The sequence below is a fragment of the Zychaea mexicana genome (assembly GCF_025766255.1).
Source record: "Zychaea mexicana strain RSA 1403 chromosome Unknown BDB00scaffold_1, whole genome shotgun sequence".
In the NCBI taxonomy this organism is placed as follows: Eukaryota; Fungi; Mucoromycota; class Mucoromycetes; order Mucorales; family Lichtheimiaceae; genus Zychaea; species Zychaea mexicana.
Genome location: NW_026516664.1, coordinates 760,704 through 779,403, shown reverse-complemented (window position 1 = coordinate 779,403; position 18,700 = coordinate 760,704). Strand labels below are relative to the sequence as shown.

The 18,700-nt window shown below is 43.4% G+C and overlaps 7 protein-coding genes across 7 annotated transcripts; 3 read left to right on the top strand and 4 right to left on the bottom strand.

Moving 5' to 3' along the window:
- Positions 1-355: 355 nt before the first annotated feature.
- On the bottom strand, positions 356-1,435 carry BDB00DRAFT_795026 (uncharacterized protein). The gene has a single exon (XM_053121351.1). The coding sequence runs from the start codon at positions 1,216-1,218 to the stop codon at positions 391-393; it is 828 nt and encodes a 275-aa protein (XP_052985926.1). The 5' UTR covers positions 1,219-1,435; the 3' UTR covers positions 356-390.
- Positions 1,436-4,971: 3,536 nt separating this feature from the next.
- On the bottom strand, positions 4,972-5,390 carry BDB00DRAFT_795024 (uncharacterized protein). Its single transcript, XM_053121350.1, has one exon. The coding sequence runs from the start codon at positions 5,376-5,378 to the stop codon at positions 5,067-5,069; it is 312 nt and encodes a 103-aa protein (XP_052985925.1). The 5' UTR covers positions 5,379-5,390; the 3' UTR covers positions 4,972-5,066.
- Positions 5,391-5,451: 61 nt separating this feature from the next.
- BDB00DRAFT_880847 (WD40-repeat-containing domain protein) lies at positions 5,452-6,819 on the bottom strand (the record flags this gene model as incomplete). Its single annotated transcript, XM_053128041.1, has 6 exons — positions 5,452-5,521; positions 5,598-5,681; positions 5,745-5,835; positions 5,919-5,946; positions 6,083-6,415; positions 6,547-6,819. 6 exons carry the CDS (start codon positions 6,817-6,819, stop codon positions 5,452-5,454), a joined length of 879 nt encoding a protein of 292 aa, XP_052985924.1.
- Positions 6,820-10,180: 3,361 nt separating this feature from the next.
- On the top strand, positions 10,181-13,416 carry BDB00DRAFT_795015 (uncharacterized protein). Its single transcript, XM_053121349.1, has 13 exons — positions 10,181-10,248; positions 10,392-10,531; positions 10,641-10,816; positions 10,940-11,126; positions 11,204-11,283; positions 11,453-11,499; positions 11,596-11,713; positions 11,786-11,946; positions 12,027-12,119; positions 12,276-12,421; positions 12,499-12,580; positions 12,782-12,820; positions 12,944-13,416. The coding sequence occupies exons 2-13, from the start codon at positions 10,513-10,515 to the stop codon at positions 13,374-13,376; spliced, it is 1,581 nt and encodes a 526-aa protein (XP_052985923.1). The 5' UTR covers positions 10,181-10,248; positions 10,392-10,512; the 3' UTR covers positions 13,377-13,416.
- Positions 13,417-15,178, top strand: BDB00DRAFT_795013 (uncharacterized protein). The gene is made up of 2 exons (XM_053121348.1): positions 13,417-14,061; positions 14,322-15,178. Exons 1-2 carry the CDS (start codon positions 13,566-13,568, stop codon positions 14,888-14,890), a joined length of 1,065 nt encoding a protein of 354 aa, XP_052985922.1. The 5' UTR covers positions 13,417-13,565; the 3' UTR covers positions 14,891-15,178.
- BDB00DRAFT_795009 (uncharacterized protein) lies at positions 15,002-16,647 on the bottom strand. The gene is made up of 3 exons (XM_053121347.1): positions 16,116-16,647; positions 15,686-15,988; positions 15,002-15,579 (listed from the first exon to the last, which is right to left on the bottom strand). The coding sequence occupies exons 1-3, from the start codon at positions 16,597-16,599 to the stop codon at positions 15,245-15,247; spliced, it is 1,122 nt and encodes a 373-aa protein (XP_052985921.1). The 5' UTR covers positions 16,600-16,647; the 3' UTR covers positions 15,002-15,244.
- A 1,122-nt stretch (positions 16,648-17,769) lies between these two features.
- On the top strand, positions 17,770-18,655 carry BDB00DRAFT_735220 (uncharacterized protein; the record flags this gene model as incomplete). The annotated part of the gene is made up of 3 exons (XM_053118374.1): positions 17,770-17,941; positions 18,004-18,298; positions 18,454-18,655. Coding segments are annotated over 3 exons (669 nt in total), but the record flags the coding sequence as incomplete, so codon positions are not given.
- Positions 18,656-18,700: the final 45 nt, after the last annotated feature.

Sequence of the window (18,700 nt, the reverse complement as noted above, 5' to 3'; positions counted from 1 at the left end):
CACAACGCAGCAAACATGCGTGCGTGCACTTTAAATAAACTCGCTTTGTCGAGTTACACATGCGAAATAGGGTGTGTGCTAAATAGGAATATTTCTGCTCCACCCTTTGTCATTTATTTCATGTCAGCCATCGTCCGCGCAACATTTGCTAGGTGTGGCGCGGGCAACAAAAGGAGAGTAATACAAGCAACAGCTCTTTTATTTTTACCTAAATCCTATTATTATCATTATTGCTGTTATTATATCGCTACTGTGTAAGGTATCTTTTTGCCGATGATGACATGCTGCTGCTGTTACGTTTACTCGCCGCTATCGATTTTGGCTTATCGTAAATGTGACACTATAAATTTGATGACGTTATGGTAAATTAGTCGTATTGCACTCATACTGCTACTGGTACGCAATTGTGGCGGGTTTGGTGCTACTTGCCTTGTGTGCGTGACGATACCATAAAACGCTCGTTTTCCTCTTTGCATTACAGATGGACACAAACTGTTGACACTGATGGCACAGACCCTCAACGACATCGTGATCACCCGCACGTTGCTCAAGAGGTTCCAGAAATCGTTTTCCAGAAACAGAGGAGATGCCATGAAAGAACTGCTTGTGGTACCAGTATGCGCTGTTTTTCAGCTGTAGCCATTTACCCAGTTTGCAACTATCGCAATACCCTTCTTTCAATTGTCCTGTATAGCGGACCCATTTGGGCGTATACTCGTCTCCATCGTATCGTAGCTTTTGGCGTCTAGGTACAGCGCTCGGGTTGTGTCGTGCTATGTCCCAGTCCACATCGTTGATTTCAGGAAACGCTTCTTCTACGTGTTGCTCGGTATTAAGCTCTTTCTGGTTTCGATTGTGGCTGCTGTGACCACTATCAGCGTCTGCGTCGTCTCGGCTGCTATGGTCGGCACTAGGAGAAGCGTTGGCAGTAGCAACAGCAGCAAACCATTCTTTACTGTTGTTGTCAAAAGCAGTGAAATCGACAGATTTGCTTCGCGCCAACACTGCCGCTGTTGCTGCTGCTGACGCCACTGCATGATTGGCTGGTTTGGTGGTGGTAGCTCCACCGTTGACAAGACGACGTTTGGTACGCTGTTGCTTAGGCGATGATGAGGGACGTTTCTTGTTGCTACCGTTGCTATGGTAATGACTGGCATGGTTACTGATCTTGCCATTGTCAGTCCAGGACGACATTGAGGATGAGGAGGATTGGGTCATGCCGGGAATGTAGAGATTGGGTAGAGATCCTCGGTGTTGGTGGTGATAATGATAGTGTTGTTGGAAGCCATCAGCAGGCAATGGTTGTGCAACTGCCAGCAATTGCTCGACAGCAGCAGCAGTAGCAGTGGTGTCAAAAGAAGAGCGCCGACATAGGTCTTCGTAATCTGGTGCATTGTTGGTCTTGACACTACTGTTACTGCTGTGTGACCCGTCGTCTGTTTGATACATGGGTGTTGGTTGTTGTTGTTGTTGATTTTGTTGTTGTTGTTGGTGAGTGTACTCATGCTGGGAGTACTGATGCTGCTGTTGCTGTTGAAGTAACTGAAGCGTCAGCAAATCTACATGATAGATTGTGTGGATCAGACAAGTAGAAATTGAAATTTCCTTTGACAAAAACAGGAGGCAAGTGCTAGTAAGGTTTACCTTCATTGTTACTGCTGTGGTCGGAATCCATACACGACATCCCGGTGCTTTCCATAGCTACTGTCGCCGCACCAGTTGAGTAATAGCTTGTAGGCCAGTAGTAATATGGATTGTCAATACTACCGTTGGCTTTTGTGTAAAAGGCCTGCTGCTGCGGAGCTTGTGGTGGTGTTAGCGTTGGTGCTATTGCTGATTCAGGAGCGTGTTGCTGATTTAATCCTGATGTTGACGTTGTTGAGAGAACCAGCTCGTCTTGTTGTTGTGAGTAGTATACATGACTATGTAGTGGTGCGATAGGTGATTGGCCTGCTGTGGATGAGTACACGAACGCATTGTCAGTACTACCATCGTCGTTGTACGTTTGCTGTTGTTGGAAAATAAACATGTCGTCTCCTCCTTCTCCGTTGTTGTCGCCGCCGCCGCCTCCATCATCATCATCATCAACATAACCGCTGCAGATTCTTGCTGGTACTACACTACAATTGTTGTTGTTTTTCAGCCCACCATTATTTACGCCACTCGCAGTATTCATAGTTGTGTCTGTAGCAGAGCTTTGAAGAGGTGTTGCTCCCGTTGATGACAATAGCGCAAGCAGATCAGACTGCTGTGTCAATGGTGAGAAATGATACATAAGGTCGAGGGAAAGTAAGGATTCGGAAATAAGAAAAGGTAACAGATTGATGATAGTCAGGAGTAACAGAAAGAAGGAAGAAGAAGAGAGAGAGAGAGAAGAGGTGTGAGTCTGTGTACGATGCTTATGATGCAAATGAATTAATTTAAAAAAGGCGTGGGACAAGGCAAAAGAAAATGTAAACCGAGTATCAATTTTTTTTCTTGCTTTCGTTCGCTTCGGCTCAAAGAGCGGGAAACGAGAAATTAGGAAGGAAAAGGAGTTTTGGGGGATTTGTGTAGAGAGAAAGATTTCTTCTCACTGCGTGAGCTCACTCTTGGCTGCTGCTGCTGCTGCTGTTACTACTGTAGCTGCTGCTTCTGTTGACTGATTGTTTAGGAGAGTACAAGAGAGTGTGTGTGTACGTGTGTGACTTTTTTTGCCATTCATATGTTTCTCCCTGTTGTAGTACCTCTTCTTCTTCTCCCATTTATGTTGCCGCATCCCAGTTAGCATGCTCACGAACGGGTAACATGCAGTGGACGTGTGTGAAAAACAAATAAATAGTGTTTGTGTTGCTGATGATTAATATTAGATACAGGATGTAGTAGTAGTAGTAGTAGTAGTAGTAGTGGTAGGTAAGCTATATTTACATGATACATATTATAACACGCACAGTGCACGAGAAGCTTACATGTACATACACGCACATACATATTGTAGAACCAACAGCAGCAAAAATGGCGGAACTGCAGCCGCACGGCTGTCAAATACCGAGCCTCAAAGCTCAAAATACAAGGGGGAATGGGTGATGTGTGGGTGGGAAGATGGAGGGAACCCCGTGGCTTTCCTTCTTCTCCTCCAAACGGCTCGGCTATCAGGCGGATATACCAGTAACGTAGTTATTTCATTCGCAACCAGCTTTCTTCCCCCGGCTCGACCACCGCCTTCCTTTCACACTCTTCTTTTATTTTTTCCTTGCCATAACGTGGTCAACGTTTCTTCCCGCTTTGATCAGCATCCCCTGTGAACCTCTCGACTACTATATACGTACTGAGGAGATGGAAGTACACTAGCAACTCCTCCCTTCTGATGATCAATCGTATTTATCACCAAGAAGAGAGAGCGAGCCAACGCCCGACGATTAAAAGAACAAGGGGGAGGAGCAGGAGGATCACACCGCCCAGGGTATTCATAATCCTGTGGAACCTTCTCATAATGTTACAAGTTAAAAGCGAGCCGTACTTTTACCGTTTTATATTTGGTACAACTACAACAACAGCCGAAAATATAAGCAACCTATTACAGATGCTCTTTTGCTGTTGTACGCCACGGTGAAGAGGGGGAGATCGGTTGATGATGTTGATCTGCTCTACAGGCCGCAAATTTAAATCTGTCTTATAAAAGCTGTTCTTATGCTCATCTTTTCAGATAAGCACTTTCACATGTTTATTAACTAGGGAAATCAAGAATAATTGTATCGCTGGTTAGGTTTGGTGTTTTGGGCAAGTAGACATGCTTGGCTATGTCCGCCGTGTACCCGTACGACGCACGGACCCACGCACTTTTATAGGACCAGCCGTGTGGGAGAGGGAGAAACGGAAAAATTTATCGGTCTCTCATCTGCGATGGTCAAACATACTAGAGTAGTAGTAGCAGTAATAGTAGGTACTGCAGTTTATTAGGGTTTGTGTGTGCCCTATTTTTGTTACTCATCGGCAAAAAGTAATACCACCCAGATTGCCAAACTCTCTTAATTTCATATACTTCTCGGATAACATTCCATCATATCGTACTTCTTGCTGCTGCTGTGGCCATCATCGTCGTCCTTCTCGTGTTTTCATGAGGAGAGATGTGGTTCTAATATTCTAGTTTGGAATAAAAGTTCTATATATAAACACAGCTTGAAAAACATGAAGAAGCATTGTTCGTCATAGGGATGATCGATTTGTTTACCTAAACAGATAACAACAAACAACAGGGGCATTTAATACTATAACACCCTCAAAATACACTCTCCACACTAAGCTACCAAGTCTTCAAGTCACTCTGCACATTGTAGATATAGTAAATTCATAGGAGTGGAAAATAGACCCTTCAAAAGAAGGGAAGGAAAAAGGTCATATATAAGTTTGCTTTCCAACCTGCAGATATGAACCAAAAAAAAAAGAAACAGGAAGAGAGGTGCTAGATTCTTGGCTACGTTCATTTTTATTCGGCTTACTTTGTTTACTTTCCATGATCCTCTTGGTTCGAATGCTCCAATCTAGCACCTATTAAACGCCTGCGATCTGTGCGAAGAAAAAACTAGATTTCGCGTATTAAAGCCCTCGTCGTTATCGTTTGTTGATCAATCTTATAGGCAACAACCCTTTATGTATTGTATAATTCCTGTGTGCGACAGCACTACATACTACTTGTGTATAGTATGTATTTAGAGTTTGCGATGGGCGTATTTGCTGATGCTTACTTGTATTTATTTTTTCATGGACCCTACACAAACAAAATGCACAAGAAACGTGCTCCTGTATGATATACAGTATATTGCATACAGAAGAGTGCTTATACCTGCGAGAAAAAGGGGTTAGTAGGGTACACAATTAGGAAATATGAAGGATGATGGATACGTGCAATAGTGTAGTATGTAGTAATAGTAAATTTGTATATTTGAATTAAAATTGGTATTATTGTACTAATTGATTAATATTATAAAGCAACGCGAATCAATCACAAATCAGAACAAAATTAAGTGTATGCTGCCACGTGAGTTATGTGTGTGTGTGTGTGTATGTGTGTGTGCATGTCTTTAGCATTAACATCGATCAGTCGTCATGGGGTTTGGAAAGATAAATTGATGAAATGATGAAGAAAGGACGAGAAAGAGAAAGAGAGGGTATATCGTTATTACTCGGTACGAGGGTTGCGGGAAGCTTGTGCTGCTATTGTTGTTGCTGCTGTTACGAAACGTGTTGTGTATAAAGCGATGTAAGAGCGATATATAGATATAGATATAGGTAGGTAGGTAGATGAAGAAATTTGCTTTTAAAGATGTACTATATGATTCTGAGCGAAAAGAAGTTGCCATTCGGGAGGTTGTCACTGATCGCAAAGACGATGTTTGCATTGAAGCTGCTGCTGCTGCTGCTGAAGTTGTTGTCTTTGTTATTGATGGTGGTAAGAGGGTATATCGAATGAAACTATAGAAATAAACGGGTATCCAAGCCAGTCGAAAAGTCCAAAACCATCAATCGATGATCCTGGCTTGCACTAGACCCAATAAAAGTAGCGAGAGGTACGTGAGGAACATATCTCGGCATAGATCGCGGCAACTATATCTACTTACCTGACAATTCTATTCTTATTAAATCGTACGTCAAAGACCCAACTCGTATGTGCGTTCTCAAAGTTGAGAAGACATGTACCCGTCCTACACTCAATAAAAAGCGTAAGTTTTGTGGTTGTTTTGCTATACATAGATATATAAACGCACTTTATGTCCCAGACGCGTATACTATGGTCATAACTTGCACTGACAATTCTGTCATTATCAAAATGTACAGTTCGCACGAGATCTTGATGGCCTAGGTTGTGGACAATATAGGATGAGCCTTCCTTGTTGTTGTATGATAAATTAGTGGATTACTTGTCGATGGATGATTTTTACCTTCGCAACTCATGAGACATTCACCCGTCTAAGGAGGAATATTTGTATATGTATTAGAAGGGCTGGAATGGCGATGACTGGGTAAAGGGGGTTGGTACTGAAAAAAAGGGCGCGCCAAAAAAAAAAAAGTAAGGGGGATGGGGATGGGAGACTGGCTTCCTTACCTCGGCATCCCAAACCTTGATTGTTTTATCATTTGATCCGCTCACAATCCGCTTTCCATCGAATTGAACGCAGGCCAGCCCGCGCCCATGACCAGCGAACTCACGGACACACTCGCCTGTCTGTACGTCCCACATTTTGATCAGCGAATCCCCTGAGGCTGATACGATGTTGTTCCCCCTTAATTGGACAGCATTCACTGGACCGCGATGCGCATGAATCGTCCGTACAAGATCACCTGTCGCTGTATTCCATATTCGGATAGATTTGTCTTTGGAGCATGAGATGATAAATCGATCGTCGAATGAAACATCCAGCACACCTCCTTCATGGCCCTACATTACAAATGCAAGCCATATACCGTTAATAAGAGATACTAGATTAATGATTTGGCCAATGAACTCGAAATTACAACAACGACAACTAGTGTGGCTGTTGATTTTAATTAATTTACAGAAATCATTACCGTAAGACGACGGATCGGCTCGAACGTCTTCATACTCCAGACGACCACCGTCTTGTCGGACGAACCCGTCACCATCAACGAGTCATTGTACTGCAACGACAAAACACTGCCTTCATGAGCCCTGAGTGTGCGGATGCATTCATGCGTGTTCATGTCCCAGAATTTGATGGTACAGTCCCTGCCACCGGTGATGATTCGATGCTCATCAAACTGCAAGCAGTAAACGCTGTCGTGATGACCGAGAAGATACTGCGTTGATACTTGGCCGAGCATCCATCGACGTTCGAGCTGATATCGTTGCTTGAACCAATAATGCCAATTTGGCTCTTGTTCTTCGGGCTCTTTTACTTGTTCATCACCGTCCTCCTTGTGCTGTTGTCGAATAGCAGCAGGTATTTCTCGTGGCAGCCAATGCATCTCCGACAATCGCCAACGCCAAATGTCGTTATTTCGGCAGAGCGTGTACCACGTTCGACACACGCCCGACATGGTTACCAAACTGGTGACATCGATCAATGTAATTATTTGAAGCACCAATTCGCATGGCAAGCAGGAGAGAAAATCTTTTAGAAGGTGTTGATGATATTAGTGTGTGATTGTTGAGTTGGTTCTTTTGGAGGAGAACGTAGTAGTAATAGTAGCTGTGACATGGAAATGTCTTTACACGCATATGCTGTATGCGTTATGTATTCCCCTCATTTTGAAAAGACCCTTTCTTCCTCGCTGCTTTACTCCTGTATTTGATGTGATTTGTCTTTGTATAGTGCCATACAGAGAAAGAGAGAGAGAGAGAAAGTGTGTGTGTGTGTGTGTGTACCTATTTTCTTTTCGTCGCCGCGATCGATATGCATAACCATACTGTTAGTAGTGGTGGTCAATGCTGCAACTGGTAGCGGTAACACTACCGATGGGTATGGCACGAATGGTTGATGCAAAGAGAGAGGCATTGTCAATCGTCGTTTAGGTACGATCTGGCGTTTTTTGCACTTTCCGGTTGGAGATCTCGAAGTGACAGACCGGCTGGTCAATATAGCGCCCGAATGACAAGTTCGGACGTTGGCTGTTGTGGTTGTTGTTGTTGTCGTCAATGCAGCTTCAGTCATGAGAATGTCACATAGTTGACTAGCAGGATCTTGATTTTCTAAAGTCATAATGTCGGAAATTGAGCTAAAAGTTTGAGGTGGAACGGGAGAAGGTGTTCTGGCGGGCGAGGGAAGAGAGAGAGAGAGAGAGAGAGAGAGAAAGAGAGAGAGAAAGAAAAGGAAAGTGAGAAGGAAGGAAAGTAGGAATAAGAAGAAAAAAAAATACCTCTCTCCTCTGTGTCGTGTGTGTGTGTGTGTGTGTTTCCCCTTCCACTCAGTCATTTTGCAATTGTTAAGCACACAGGCAAGTTCAGCTGCTTCCTGTACTAATCTCGAACTACACATGTTTTTTTTTGTGAGTGCATGCCTGTCTCAGGAAAAAAAAAAGTAAAAATAAAACACATCATCATCGTTAGTACGCCCTCACTTCTCTCCGTGTTTTGACTTCTCTTTGAAGCTTCAGGGATTTCAAAAAACAAACAGAAGATCAACAATGTAAAAAGATAAAAAAGAGAAACGAATCTCTGATGAATGCCTTCTAACTGTTTCATCATTTCACCTTTGGAGAACCGTGCGTTTGTTACTAGTATTCCATGTGTCACCATTCTCTTTTTCCCATTTTGCCCACTCTCTCCCAAACGTGCGGTTCATGATCGATTGGGCGCGCGTATTTCCAAACATACACACTCTTTCTATCTGTTATAGGCGAGCGTGTATAATGCTACACCCCGTTATTACTGTAAAGAGCAAAAACATGCACCGTCGTTTTCTTTGTGTCTCTATGTCGCACACAGTAAACTACCTCAAATTGGAGACAGCCAGATTAAGTTGAGCTGGAATTTATTAGCCATGAGTATCATACATCTCCAGACGGGGTGATCAACCTCGCATTTTGCCTCATCTCTTATAGTTGCTTTGTGCATATATGCTGCTTGTTGTAGGGCAAGAGAAAATAGAGATAGAGATCGATTGCTTGTCTCGAAATAAACCAGTGTGTCTACAGACACACTTTAGGAATACGTAAATGTGTGTACTCGATATTCGATAAAGTAGTGAAAACTCCTTTTTCCATCGTCATCATCGTCATCATCATCATCATTATGACGTTACCTAAGAAGAATTACTTTATAAATTTGATATATATATATATATATAGTAGGTGATAAGTATATGATTCGTTATGTACGATCATCGCCCAACAGCCTTTTTCTTCTTTAGCTCCGTATATCTTAAAGCCGATAGGGTGCAAAAAGATAAAATGAGAGTTAAGGATACCGTAAAAAGTCGGTTCCCTGGTGGTTTTGTCCGTGCTCATTTTACTCTTTTTCTTCTCTCTCTCTCTCTCTCCCCTTCATCAATTTCCTCCTCCCTCCTCCCACCCTCCTCCGCGCCGATCTCCTTAAATTTGGTCGTGTGTGGTTGATGCATTATGATCGGGGGTTAATATAGGATAGCTTATAGTAGTTTAACAGCACATTAATTACTTGCTTTTCAGCTAGGTATACCTGGAAAATAAGCCCAACAAACACAGGGCTAAGTATACTGATTTAGTAATTACATAGAGTAAACGCCCCACTTTCATTTCAGGATATCTAAACCCTTCGATAGACAGAGCCTACGTTGAACGGAAATAATATTGTTGTCATGACAAGAGCAATTTTTCTGTCTCTGTTGCCATGGCAGCATTTGTGGTCTGTTGTTGTGGATATTCGTTTATAATCACGTAGTGATAATACTGTTTTAATGATAAGCAATCTGCTTATAAGTTGATTATCATGACGATTAGTATGTAGTCGCGAGCGTATAATAGATCCCCTAGCAACAATATACGATCTCTCGATCTCCAAGTTCTGTTTCTCAAATGCAAATTTTGTGTATATCACATCAGATCGCATCAGAATGGCTTATATGTAGTAAATAACTTACTACACATCAGTGAGAGCCGGAGAATACACATGGAAAAGGATTATATCATGTCCTTCTTCCCCTCCTTTTACTTTTCCCCCTGCATCGCATGGATCTGCAGGGTTATTTTTTTTTCACCTACTTTTAAAGTTATGTTTATCTTTCAATGTGCTGCTTGTTGAATGCTGGTTTCTGCATCCATATCGCTTTGCATTAAAAAAAAACAGCATATGCATATATCTTTACTGTTTGTGTTTCTGTGCTACTCATGGTAACTGGCAGCAGTCGTAGTGCAAACAAAGCAATTGAAGACATATGGCATATAGTTACACTATCACCGTTCTTTAGTCTAGTATGCTCTTATTCATATGTTGATTCTGGAGAACCCCGCTGTACTAATTGTTCCACCATTGATTCATTCCGCGAGAGAGAGAGAGAGAGAGAGAGAGAGGAAGGGAAAAAAGACAAGGCTGATGGCGCGCATTCGGTGATGTGGGTGTCCTGGGGCCACCACCACCACCACCTTCCGTCGACGTGGGAAACCCAAATTTATGGTTTAAGCAGTTGTCAATACACATACCAGTTTCAGGAGCCAAATTCCAATGAACTGTAATACAAGTATCTTGGAACAAAGAGTACAACATCAACCTGTTTCTTCCTTCTTCTTTTACGTTGACCATGGTGGTTGAATCATGCAACAGTCTTGTTCTTGATGGTTGGTTTTATATGTATACTGTTACTGCTAGACGTTAACTGGGACTCTGTGTGGAAATGCATATGATAATAAGATCAAAGAGGAGGAGGTATATGTAAGCGGCAACAACTAATTCGGTTCTTGGGTACATACAAACATGACAGGAAGATCCGTTTAGTAGTATCGCAAATGAGCTGAGAAAGGGGGACTTCTTTTTGACAACAGGCAGCTCCTCAATTTTATTTTGTTTTCTAACCTATTCACGCACACGGTGACAACGAAACAATGACTGACGCAGACACTGGTAAACAATTGCAGCAGTGGCAAAACACACAAACGACGCAATCTCGCACAAGATTTAAATGTAAACAAGTAATCGTGGTGCGTGTGTGCTTGATTTTTTTTTTCTACAGATATAGTAGATCCTCATGCGCTGTTTATGCAATTCGCACCAGATCTATACTTTGATGCACCTAAGCAATCCAACGGCGATCCCGCATTCCGAACAGTAGCAGACGTTGAAGAAATGTGGTACACCGTGGCGGAACAGTCAGTACCCACCTCCATACTACCGTTTTGGAAGACAATTGTAAGCCTTTTCCTCCTCTTACTTCTTATGTGCTGTGGTGTATGAGTTACATACATAACCCGTATACGTGTATATAACGAGCCCACATATCTGTATGTATGTCAAACTCTAAAAAAAAAAAAGAAAACGTGGACAAACGAGCCGCACTTGCTGATCCCCCCTGTGGAGAAGGCCGAAATTCTATCCATGACTGCCACTGCATCAAACGACAACGATCAAATAATACGACGCAAGTTGATACCCAAACGAAAAGCCAAAGACGCACCTCTGGCCGAAGATGTTGAATATCATGGCTATAACGGTGATAAAAGTAATGTCAGCACAAAAAAAAAAAGAGAGTTGTTATGCATGTTAATATATAATCTATTGTGTTATCATTATCAAAAGGTCGCGGACGTGTCATCTATAGACCAGTTGTGCCACCTGAAAAGACAGTAGAAACGACACTGCCGTTCTATTATCCAAAGGTAACTCAAAAAATACAAACGGGAGTAATTTACGCGCTAAAGGAAACATGAGCTAATGCTCACCAACATCGTACGATGGGGGGGGCCCTCTTTGCCCGTTTGCATTGGGGGGGGGTGGTATGTGATACTCTGTGCTTCTTGTTAACTTGTACGACAATCTACCGAAAAGGTGAAAGCATATAGTTTCGTGTACGACGCCACTTGTCTGCCAAGAAGGTATAAATTTAATTGTTACACGGCCGCGTGAGACTTGTGTAATCACATCCCTGATATATACTCACTGAGTATATAACTTTAAAATGGGGAACTCAGCCAAGACAACGACGACGACGACGGTGATCATGACCGTAACATAGAAATTCAAGGAACATTGCGTTTACAGATTCTTCCCATCGACGATCATCAACCAGCTATTACAGATGTTAAAATGGTACCAAAAACAAAAAAAAAGAAGAAGCAGAAACGAAAAGGATTCAGCCTTTATTCACATAGGCCATCATAGCAATATGCGCTCAGAACGATCTTACACAAACTTTTCAAATGGTGCATCCAAACCCGCCTTGGGTACCAAAAAAGAGCACAACACGATACGCTAGTCCCAAAAGAGACGTATGTGAACATGTACCAGCACCTCAAAGCAAAATATGCCAGTGACTTGGTTAGGTAAGTTTACGAAGAACTGGTTTCTCATCCACTTTAATTACCCGGACCACTCAAGTTATTATTCAATAACCACTTGATAGCAACTGGACCGAAAAGACGGATCCACAAAAGTTTGTATTTGAAGATATTGCAATTGCCAGCTATCTCATTTGTTTGTGGCAACAAGAAGAACGGTATGTGTGTGTGTGTGTGTGTGTGCCTATAGTAGCAATACTTTAGACTTTAGACCGAGTCGTAGTCATACCCTAGTGGCGAGCTAAAATAACAGGTTTCCTCCTTCTGTCGTATGACAACGTGTTTGCAAAATCAACCCGTTCTACGTACTCTAGGAAGCCTACTTTTGTTGATTTGGGGTGCGGAAATGGTCTGTTGACTTATCTTTTGACGAGTGAAGGATACCAGGGATATGGGATTGACGTCGCAGAAAGAAAGATATGGGCGAAATTACGCAATGGCAAGCATGATCAGTTACGAGGTATTCATATCTGCAGTGGCATAATGTGTGAGATATATATGGCAAGACATGGTACTAATTATAAAGAAACAAAACAGTGGAGGCACTTTATCCAGCACAGGCAGTTTATCCGGGTACAGATTGGCTAATTGGGAACCACGCAGATGAGCTTGTGCCATGGTAATAACAAGAACCTTTTTTTTTTTTTGTTCGTGATGCACATATACCGGAGAAAAAAAAAACAAAGTTAGCAGAAAGCTAACCTGCTAGGGCCATGGACCTTATATTATGTGTGCGCGCGTCGGGTTACCCGGATAACTATCGCTCTTTTGACTGTTTATATTGATTATTGCTATATGCTGTTATTATTATCCATTACAGGATTCCTTTGATGGCCGCAAAATCAGGGGCACAATGCAAGTAAGGAGCCAGAAAAAAAAAAAAAAAAAGACAGAGGCATTTTCGGCATCATCCACCCCAAAAAAAAAACAAAGCTCATCATGCTTTGCATTGTCTGTTCCCTCTTCCAATGTCTATACTTAGATTCATGGTGATCCCGTGCTGCTTTTATGGCCTAGACGGTACTAAACGGCTCGTGCTCAATACAAGTGCCAACGATAGTGACAGCAGTAGGGACAAGGAAGAGGAGGAGGAGAAGAAGAAGAAGAAGATGACCGGTGGTGGCAGCGGGGGCGGAAAATACAAGGCATACACACGTTACGTTAAAGACATTGCCACACAATGTGGCTTCCAGGTGGAACAAGATCATCTTCGTATCCCGAGCACAAAGAACATTGCCGTGGTGGGAAGGAAACGACTGGATCCATCGTTAGCGTCGTCTGCTGATCGCATGGCAGCCGCCATCCGAGCGATAGAGACGGCCGGATCAGCGTTTGTGCCTCGCAAGAATGATCGCGACAAAGAGCTTGAGCGTCGAGAACGTAAAAGATCAAAAATAGAAAAAAGCACTACTTGAACGTCCGGGTTCCTAAAATAAAATTTTCGTTCCCGCAACAGCCTATTCTTCACTGGGTCCCTCCCCTTTTCCCTTTTCTCCTCTTCTTTCGCTCTTTCTTTATTTTTATTTTTTTTTGTTGTCCCCTCCTTCTTTACCAACCGCCAGTCCCTTCTTTATATTCTTAAAAAAAAAGAGCAAACAGAAAGAATGCGGATTCCAGGCACACTTTTACTATTAGCACTGCTCGTATTATTGCAGACAACACTCATTGTCGAGTCCCAGGAGTCCTCTGGAGGAGCACCTGACCCAGAGCCTTCGACTCCTGCCACCACGGGTTCTCCTCCAGCCGCCTCGTCTGACCCTCCAGCTGCTACGAGTGAAGCACCAGCACCATCGAATCCACCTGCGTCGAGCGACAACCCACCTGCATCTTCGGACCCGCCTGCATCTTCGAATCCTCCTGCGTCGAGCGACGATCCTGCACCCACGTCCTCTGCTGCCCAGCCTTCATCTTCGGACGCTCAACCTACAGACAACGCTTCCTCCAGCGAGTCTTCTTCAGACGCTGAACAAACAGCCTCGAACACTTCTGATGATAATCAAAGCACCACACGCTCGGAATCGCCTACTTCTAGCAGTGATTCTTCTGATGGCGGCGACGACGATACCAATGTTGGCGCAATTGCAGGAGGCGTTGTTGGAGGTTAGAATTGAGGAGAACTGGTTTCTTTTCTGTCCCTGTCCCTCTCCCTTTGCGAAAATAATCTTTTACCAACTGACCCGTTCTTTTCTTTTTACAAAATCCCACTATTCGTATCATATCGACATGAACCAAACAATTTAGGTGTTGGTAAGTTTTTTTTTATTTTTGGAAGGGTTCTGAAACCGTACCTGTAAAAATGCAATCAGTTTTCCAGAAGAATGCCCGAAAACACACGAAAAAACTAATCAATTGGATTCATTGTGTAGTCGGTCTTGCTTTGATTGGTGGTTTGTTGGCATGGTTGAACCGTCGTGGCGGATGCACCGCCCGCAACAAGCAAAAGCGCACCACGGACTTTGAGGACTTTGGCTTGGCTGAAACGGACTTCCCTCATCATCGATCGCCGCCTATGGCAAATGCCAATATCGCTGCAGGTGGTGCTGCCGCTGCCGCCGCTGCCAAGAACGCACAGTCGCCTACGTTGCCGCGGTTGAACGATCAGGGCAATTTCTACAACGATTCTGGCCGTCACTATTACGAGCCTCAATTGAATATGGGCCATCCTCAAGAATACGGCGCTGGCGCCATGTCGCCCCCACAGCAACATCAGCAACATCAGCAAGGCTACTACTATCCAGATCAGGGTGGAGGTTATTATGATGATCAGGGCTACTATTACGATAGCAGCACTGCAGTGTCGAGTCAGCCCATGTACGATCCAAATGCTGCCGCTGCCGCCGCTGCTGCTGGTGGTGCGCCTATGCATGGTGGTGGCAGTGACTACTACAAGCCCGATACCGCCGATGGCAAGCCGCATTTGCGATCGTAAAAGAAACTAGTAGACCCATGCTTTCCAATTAGGTCAGGTCTCTCGTATATATATATATTTTATATATTTTTATTGTTGTACATTCGATTCTCGTCACAGGATCTTTATCTCCCTCTTCTTTCCTCCACCACCCCCTCTTCTCTATCTACCCCGTACAAAACACTTATATTTCTCTTCCTCTTCGCTTGCATCTGGATTCTGCACACCCTCTCTCTCTCTCTCTCTATTCTCCCTGTATTCGTCATAATAGCTAACACCCACAGAAATTGGTTACTATTCTGAGTTTCTTATATAAACGTATAAATATCTTAATCTCTATCTCTCTTCGGTGCATATCAATTGTAATTGTATTGTTTATTGATGCACGGTAATTGTTATTGGGTTGCATTGTGCTGGCGGAATCTGTCCCAATATTTCTGGCATGTGTTGCGCACACCACTGTTTTTCCGTAACTGTCATTTTCCACTTGCTCTGCAGGGTCTTGTGTCCAATCCTTTTCCTCCACACAAGTAGCAAAGGCCAAGTGAGTATAAACAGAAATGTGATATAGCAGAACCAATGGACGAAAACGTTGTCAACGACTCGAGCAATCCATGATCCGGGCTTGACCGTCACTTTGGCTTCTCTTTTTTCAACGGTGATTTGCAGATCGTTCGAGTAACCGTGAGCTCGTATACCAGCTGTCAGTACTACATACCATGTTACGAGATGTTGTTGTTGTTGTTAAAACGCATACTACGAAACACATAATCCAATGTCACATTGTCATATTCAGACAACGAGTCAGTTTCTTACATCGAATCAGCAGGTCTTCGTCCCACTCAAGGACTTTTGTAAGCTGCAGTTCTTTCAAGCGATGGGTGTCTCGTACATATTCTTCACATAGCTCTGGGACAGTCTTGACTCTGCCGGTTTTCCGGTCTGGCAATACAAGGAACCCATCCGATACAGGGGACACCCAATTCCTGCAATCAATGCGGTAGTCAAAGTCCACATGCATAAGTCTCGAGCCTGGTTTTGTATTCACAGGCTCTACAGTCAACTGCCGGCCACTTGAATCATATGTGCGCCGATATTGCTCGTACGCGTTGCTTATTCCTGAATAAGTAGCAGCGAATACGAGTACATATACAGTTCAGCACGCAAGAACAAAAACAGTACCATTCTGAATACGTTACTGCTAACGTTGCAGACGTTCAATAGAGAGACACAGTGAGCCACTAACCCTTGATGCGTACTAGAACTTTTGGTGGAGCGGTATTACGCTGTTGTAAGAAGGCGTATAACTCTTGGGTGAACGCATTCACTTTACAATCCCGAGATAGTATTCTGTCGTCTTGTGCATACGTTTCAAAAGGTGCCTGGTACTGTGGTGGTGGTGGTGGTGGTATGGAGGAGGATTGGGGTTGTGTGGTGGTAGTGGTAGAAGAAGTAATAGTAGTGTGAATTGCTGCTGGTGGTGCACTGGGAGACAACAGCCCACGCTGGTATCTAGGTCCTCTATCTGATAGTAGAAAATCATCCTCGTCTAGAATGCCGTTGTCGTCGTCGGCTTCGATGCCTTCGTCGGCAGTGCCAAGAAGCAACGCTTGGTGATCAAAAGATTCCTCGACATCGGGCAAGTAGCTTCGATCAGCAAGAGGAGTCTCGTTTGACCGAGGTAATGAACTCTTGGAATCCAGATCGTTGCCAGGTGTCCAAAACGACATACGTTAAGGAGGGTGGAACTATAAGAAAGGAAAAAAGAACAAACAACTGTGTGTCTGTGCTCGTTTTACTGAATTTGATGCCCTCTCCTTTTATCCATTTAATTGGGTCGGTGCCACACGCCTTGGCAAAATCAAACTCTTTGGTCTATTCTACCATTTTCTTTTATATATACAAGCACTTGCTAGCTTTCGGCATTAGATACGTATATTTTCATATAGTTAATGGTTTCCTTACAGCAGTGTGCAGGTAGTACATACGGTTGATTAATGAGTGAGCAACGTCAAAAAGCAGCACCTTTAACGTTGGTTCAGCTCGGGATCAAACATAACTGGCAATGTTTAACTATGAGCAGAATGCATTGCTCTTCTGAGCAGTGTAGCGTTTTAATGCCGTTATATGTAATACTGTCGCCAGTTGTTATGCAAAAAGGGAAATATCGCAAGTTATTGCTGGAACAACAAGAAGTGTTTGCACTCTTGTGTAACAATCAAGGAACGCTGCCAATTATTTCAAACAATAGCTTCTTTAACAAAGTGAAACAAAATCTCAATTGATACTCGAGACCAATGATACGAGTTCACGTTTCAAGCGGGGTGTCCTAGATCACTTGGCTTTTTTTTTGACGGGTAGGAAGAAAGGAGGAGGAGCCCAGGGAATGCCAGAGGAATAAAAGCCCTGTGCGTGCGGGACCGACAACCTTTTTAATTTTCTTGGCCCCATCCAACGGTATTGGCGCCAAGCTTTGTATCGACAACCCACTTTATCTTTTACTATCACTCATTCCCAACCACTCGCCTCAACGTTCAATGGGCAAAGACAATCACGCCAACTATTATTACACATACACAAGTCCTTCTACCATACCACCACCTTCGTCTTCGTCTTCCTCTACTGCTGCTACACCGAGTGCCCCGTCCGCCGATGATATAAATGGATCATCGTCTAATGCACCTCCGTCTTACGATGACGCTATTCAACAATCAGATCACACTGGCCAAGTCCTAAATAAGCCTACCAACAACACTCCTGAAAACAACTCCTATGTTCGAGACGATTCTTATACCAATACGATTCCCGCTTACAATCCTGCCAATATACCCGATGCTGACGAAGACGATCACGAACCGCTCCTTACTCAACAACCACAACCACAGCAACAAGAAGATCTGTTTAGAGGACGTCCAGCCCCACCCGGTTATTCGGTCTATCGAGCACCTTATGAAACCCTTAAAGACGGTACAATTCAATCGCGTGATACACATTTAAACCATGACGGCGAAGCTTTGCTTCAGTTTTTGAAACAAAGAAACACTGCTCCTCTCATGGCTGTGCGTTTTTATGGTATGAATCGAGTGATGATGGACTATGCATGATTGTCTCCGCTAACAGGGATGGCATAACAGGTTATCACGAAGAGACACATTGGCGAACGCGTAGCACACGGGACCAAGATGGCAACCTCGTGGAAGAACGCGAACCAGTGACTCGGCGTATTGACGATTTTTGTTTTGAGATTGATTGCAGCAACTATGTGTCACCCAACTGTGAAGGAATGTATGTCCTACCGGATCGCAAGACTGGATTTACCAAATCGGTTCGCGAGCTATGTGATGATTATGTTCATGAAAGGAACCAGCTTAAAGAGTTACGACTTACTAAGGTCGTGGACTGGGATTATGCTCAGTTAACACGGGGTAAGTGTGCCTTTGAAATGATATTAAAAAGAGAGAGAGAGAGACTCACCCATTCTTTTTAGCTTTTACTGCTGCAATCAGAAATTATGGATATTATCATTCGGTTGAGATATCATTTGAGATGAAGGAGCACAAGATCGTTGTCAAGACAAACTCCAGGGTGTCCCGGTTGGCGGATAATTGGATGGTTCGGTGGTTCTTTATCCTCACATGTCTTTGGATCCTCACTTGGCCGATCCTTTGGTTATGTCGCAAGAAGTTTGGACACAATTCGCTTCAAAGCAAATGGAAAATGGCTGTATCTGAACGTGATTGGTATAACGAAAAGGTCCAAGAAGTGTTAGGCCAAGTGCGACATCAAGGTCAAGCATTCGGAACAGTACCATTTATCCTTTGAAAGTTCATT

Bases quoted from the DNA above. Each gene is read 5' to 3' on its own strand.
- BDB00DRAFT_795026 (XM_053121351.1), bottom strand. From the start codon at position 1,218: ATGACCCAATCCTCCTCATCCTCAATGTCGTCCTGGACTGACAATGGC.
- BDB00DRAFT_795024 (XM_053121350.1), bottom strand. From the start codon at position 5,378: ATGCAAACATCGTCTTTGCGATCAGTGACAACCTCCCGAATGGCAACT.
- BDB00DRAFT_795009 (XM_053121347.1), bottom strand. From the start codon at position 16,599: ATGTCGTTTTGGACACCTGGCAACGATCTGGATTCCAAGAGTTCATTA. The intron at 15,989-16,115 runs GTTAGTGGCTCA...CTACTTATTCAG, and splicing joins AGTTCTAGTACGCATCAAGG to GAATAAGCAACGCGTACGAG. The intron at 15,580-15,685 runs GTAAGAAACTGA...CATGGTATGTAG, and splicing joins CGAAGACCTGCTGATTCGAT to TACTGACAGCTGGTATACGA.
- BDB00DRAFT_795015 (XM_053121349.1), top strand. The intron at 11,127-11,203 runs GTAATGTCAGCA...CATTATCAAAAG, and splicing joins TGGCTATAACGGTGATAAAA to GTCGCGGACGTGTCATCTAT. The intron at 12,422-12,498 runs GTATTCATATCT...GAAACAAAACAG, and splicing joins CAAGCATGATCAGTTACGAG to TGGAGGCACTTTATCCAGCA.
- BDB00DRAFT_795013 (XM_053121348.1), top strand. From the start codon at position 13,566: ATGCGGATTCCAGGCACACTTTTACTATTAGCACTGCTCGTATTATTG. The intron at 14,062-14,321 runs GTTAGAATTGAG...ATTGGATTCATT, and splicing joins TGCAGGAGGCGTTGTTGGAG to GTGTAGTCGGTCTTGCTTTG.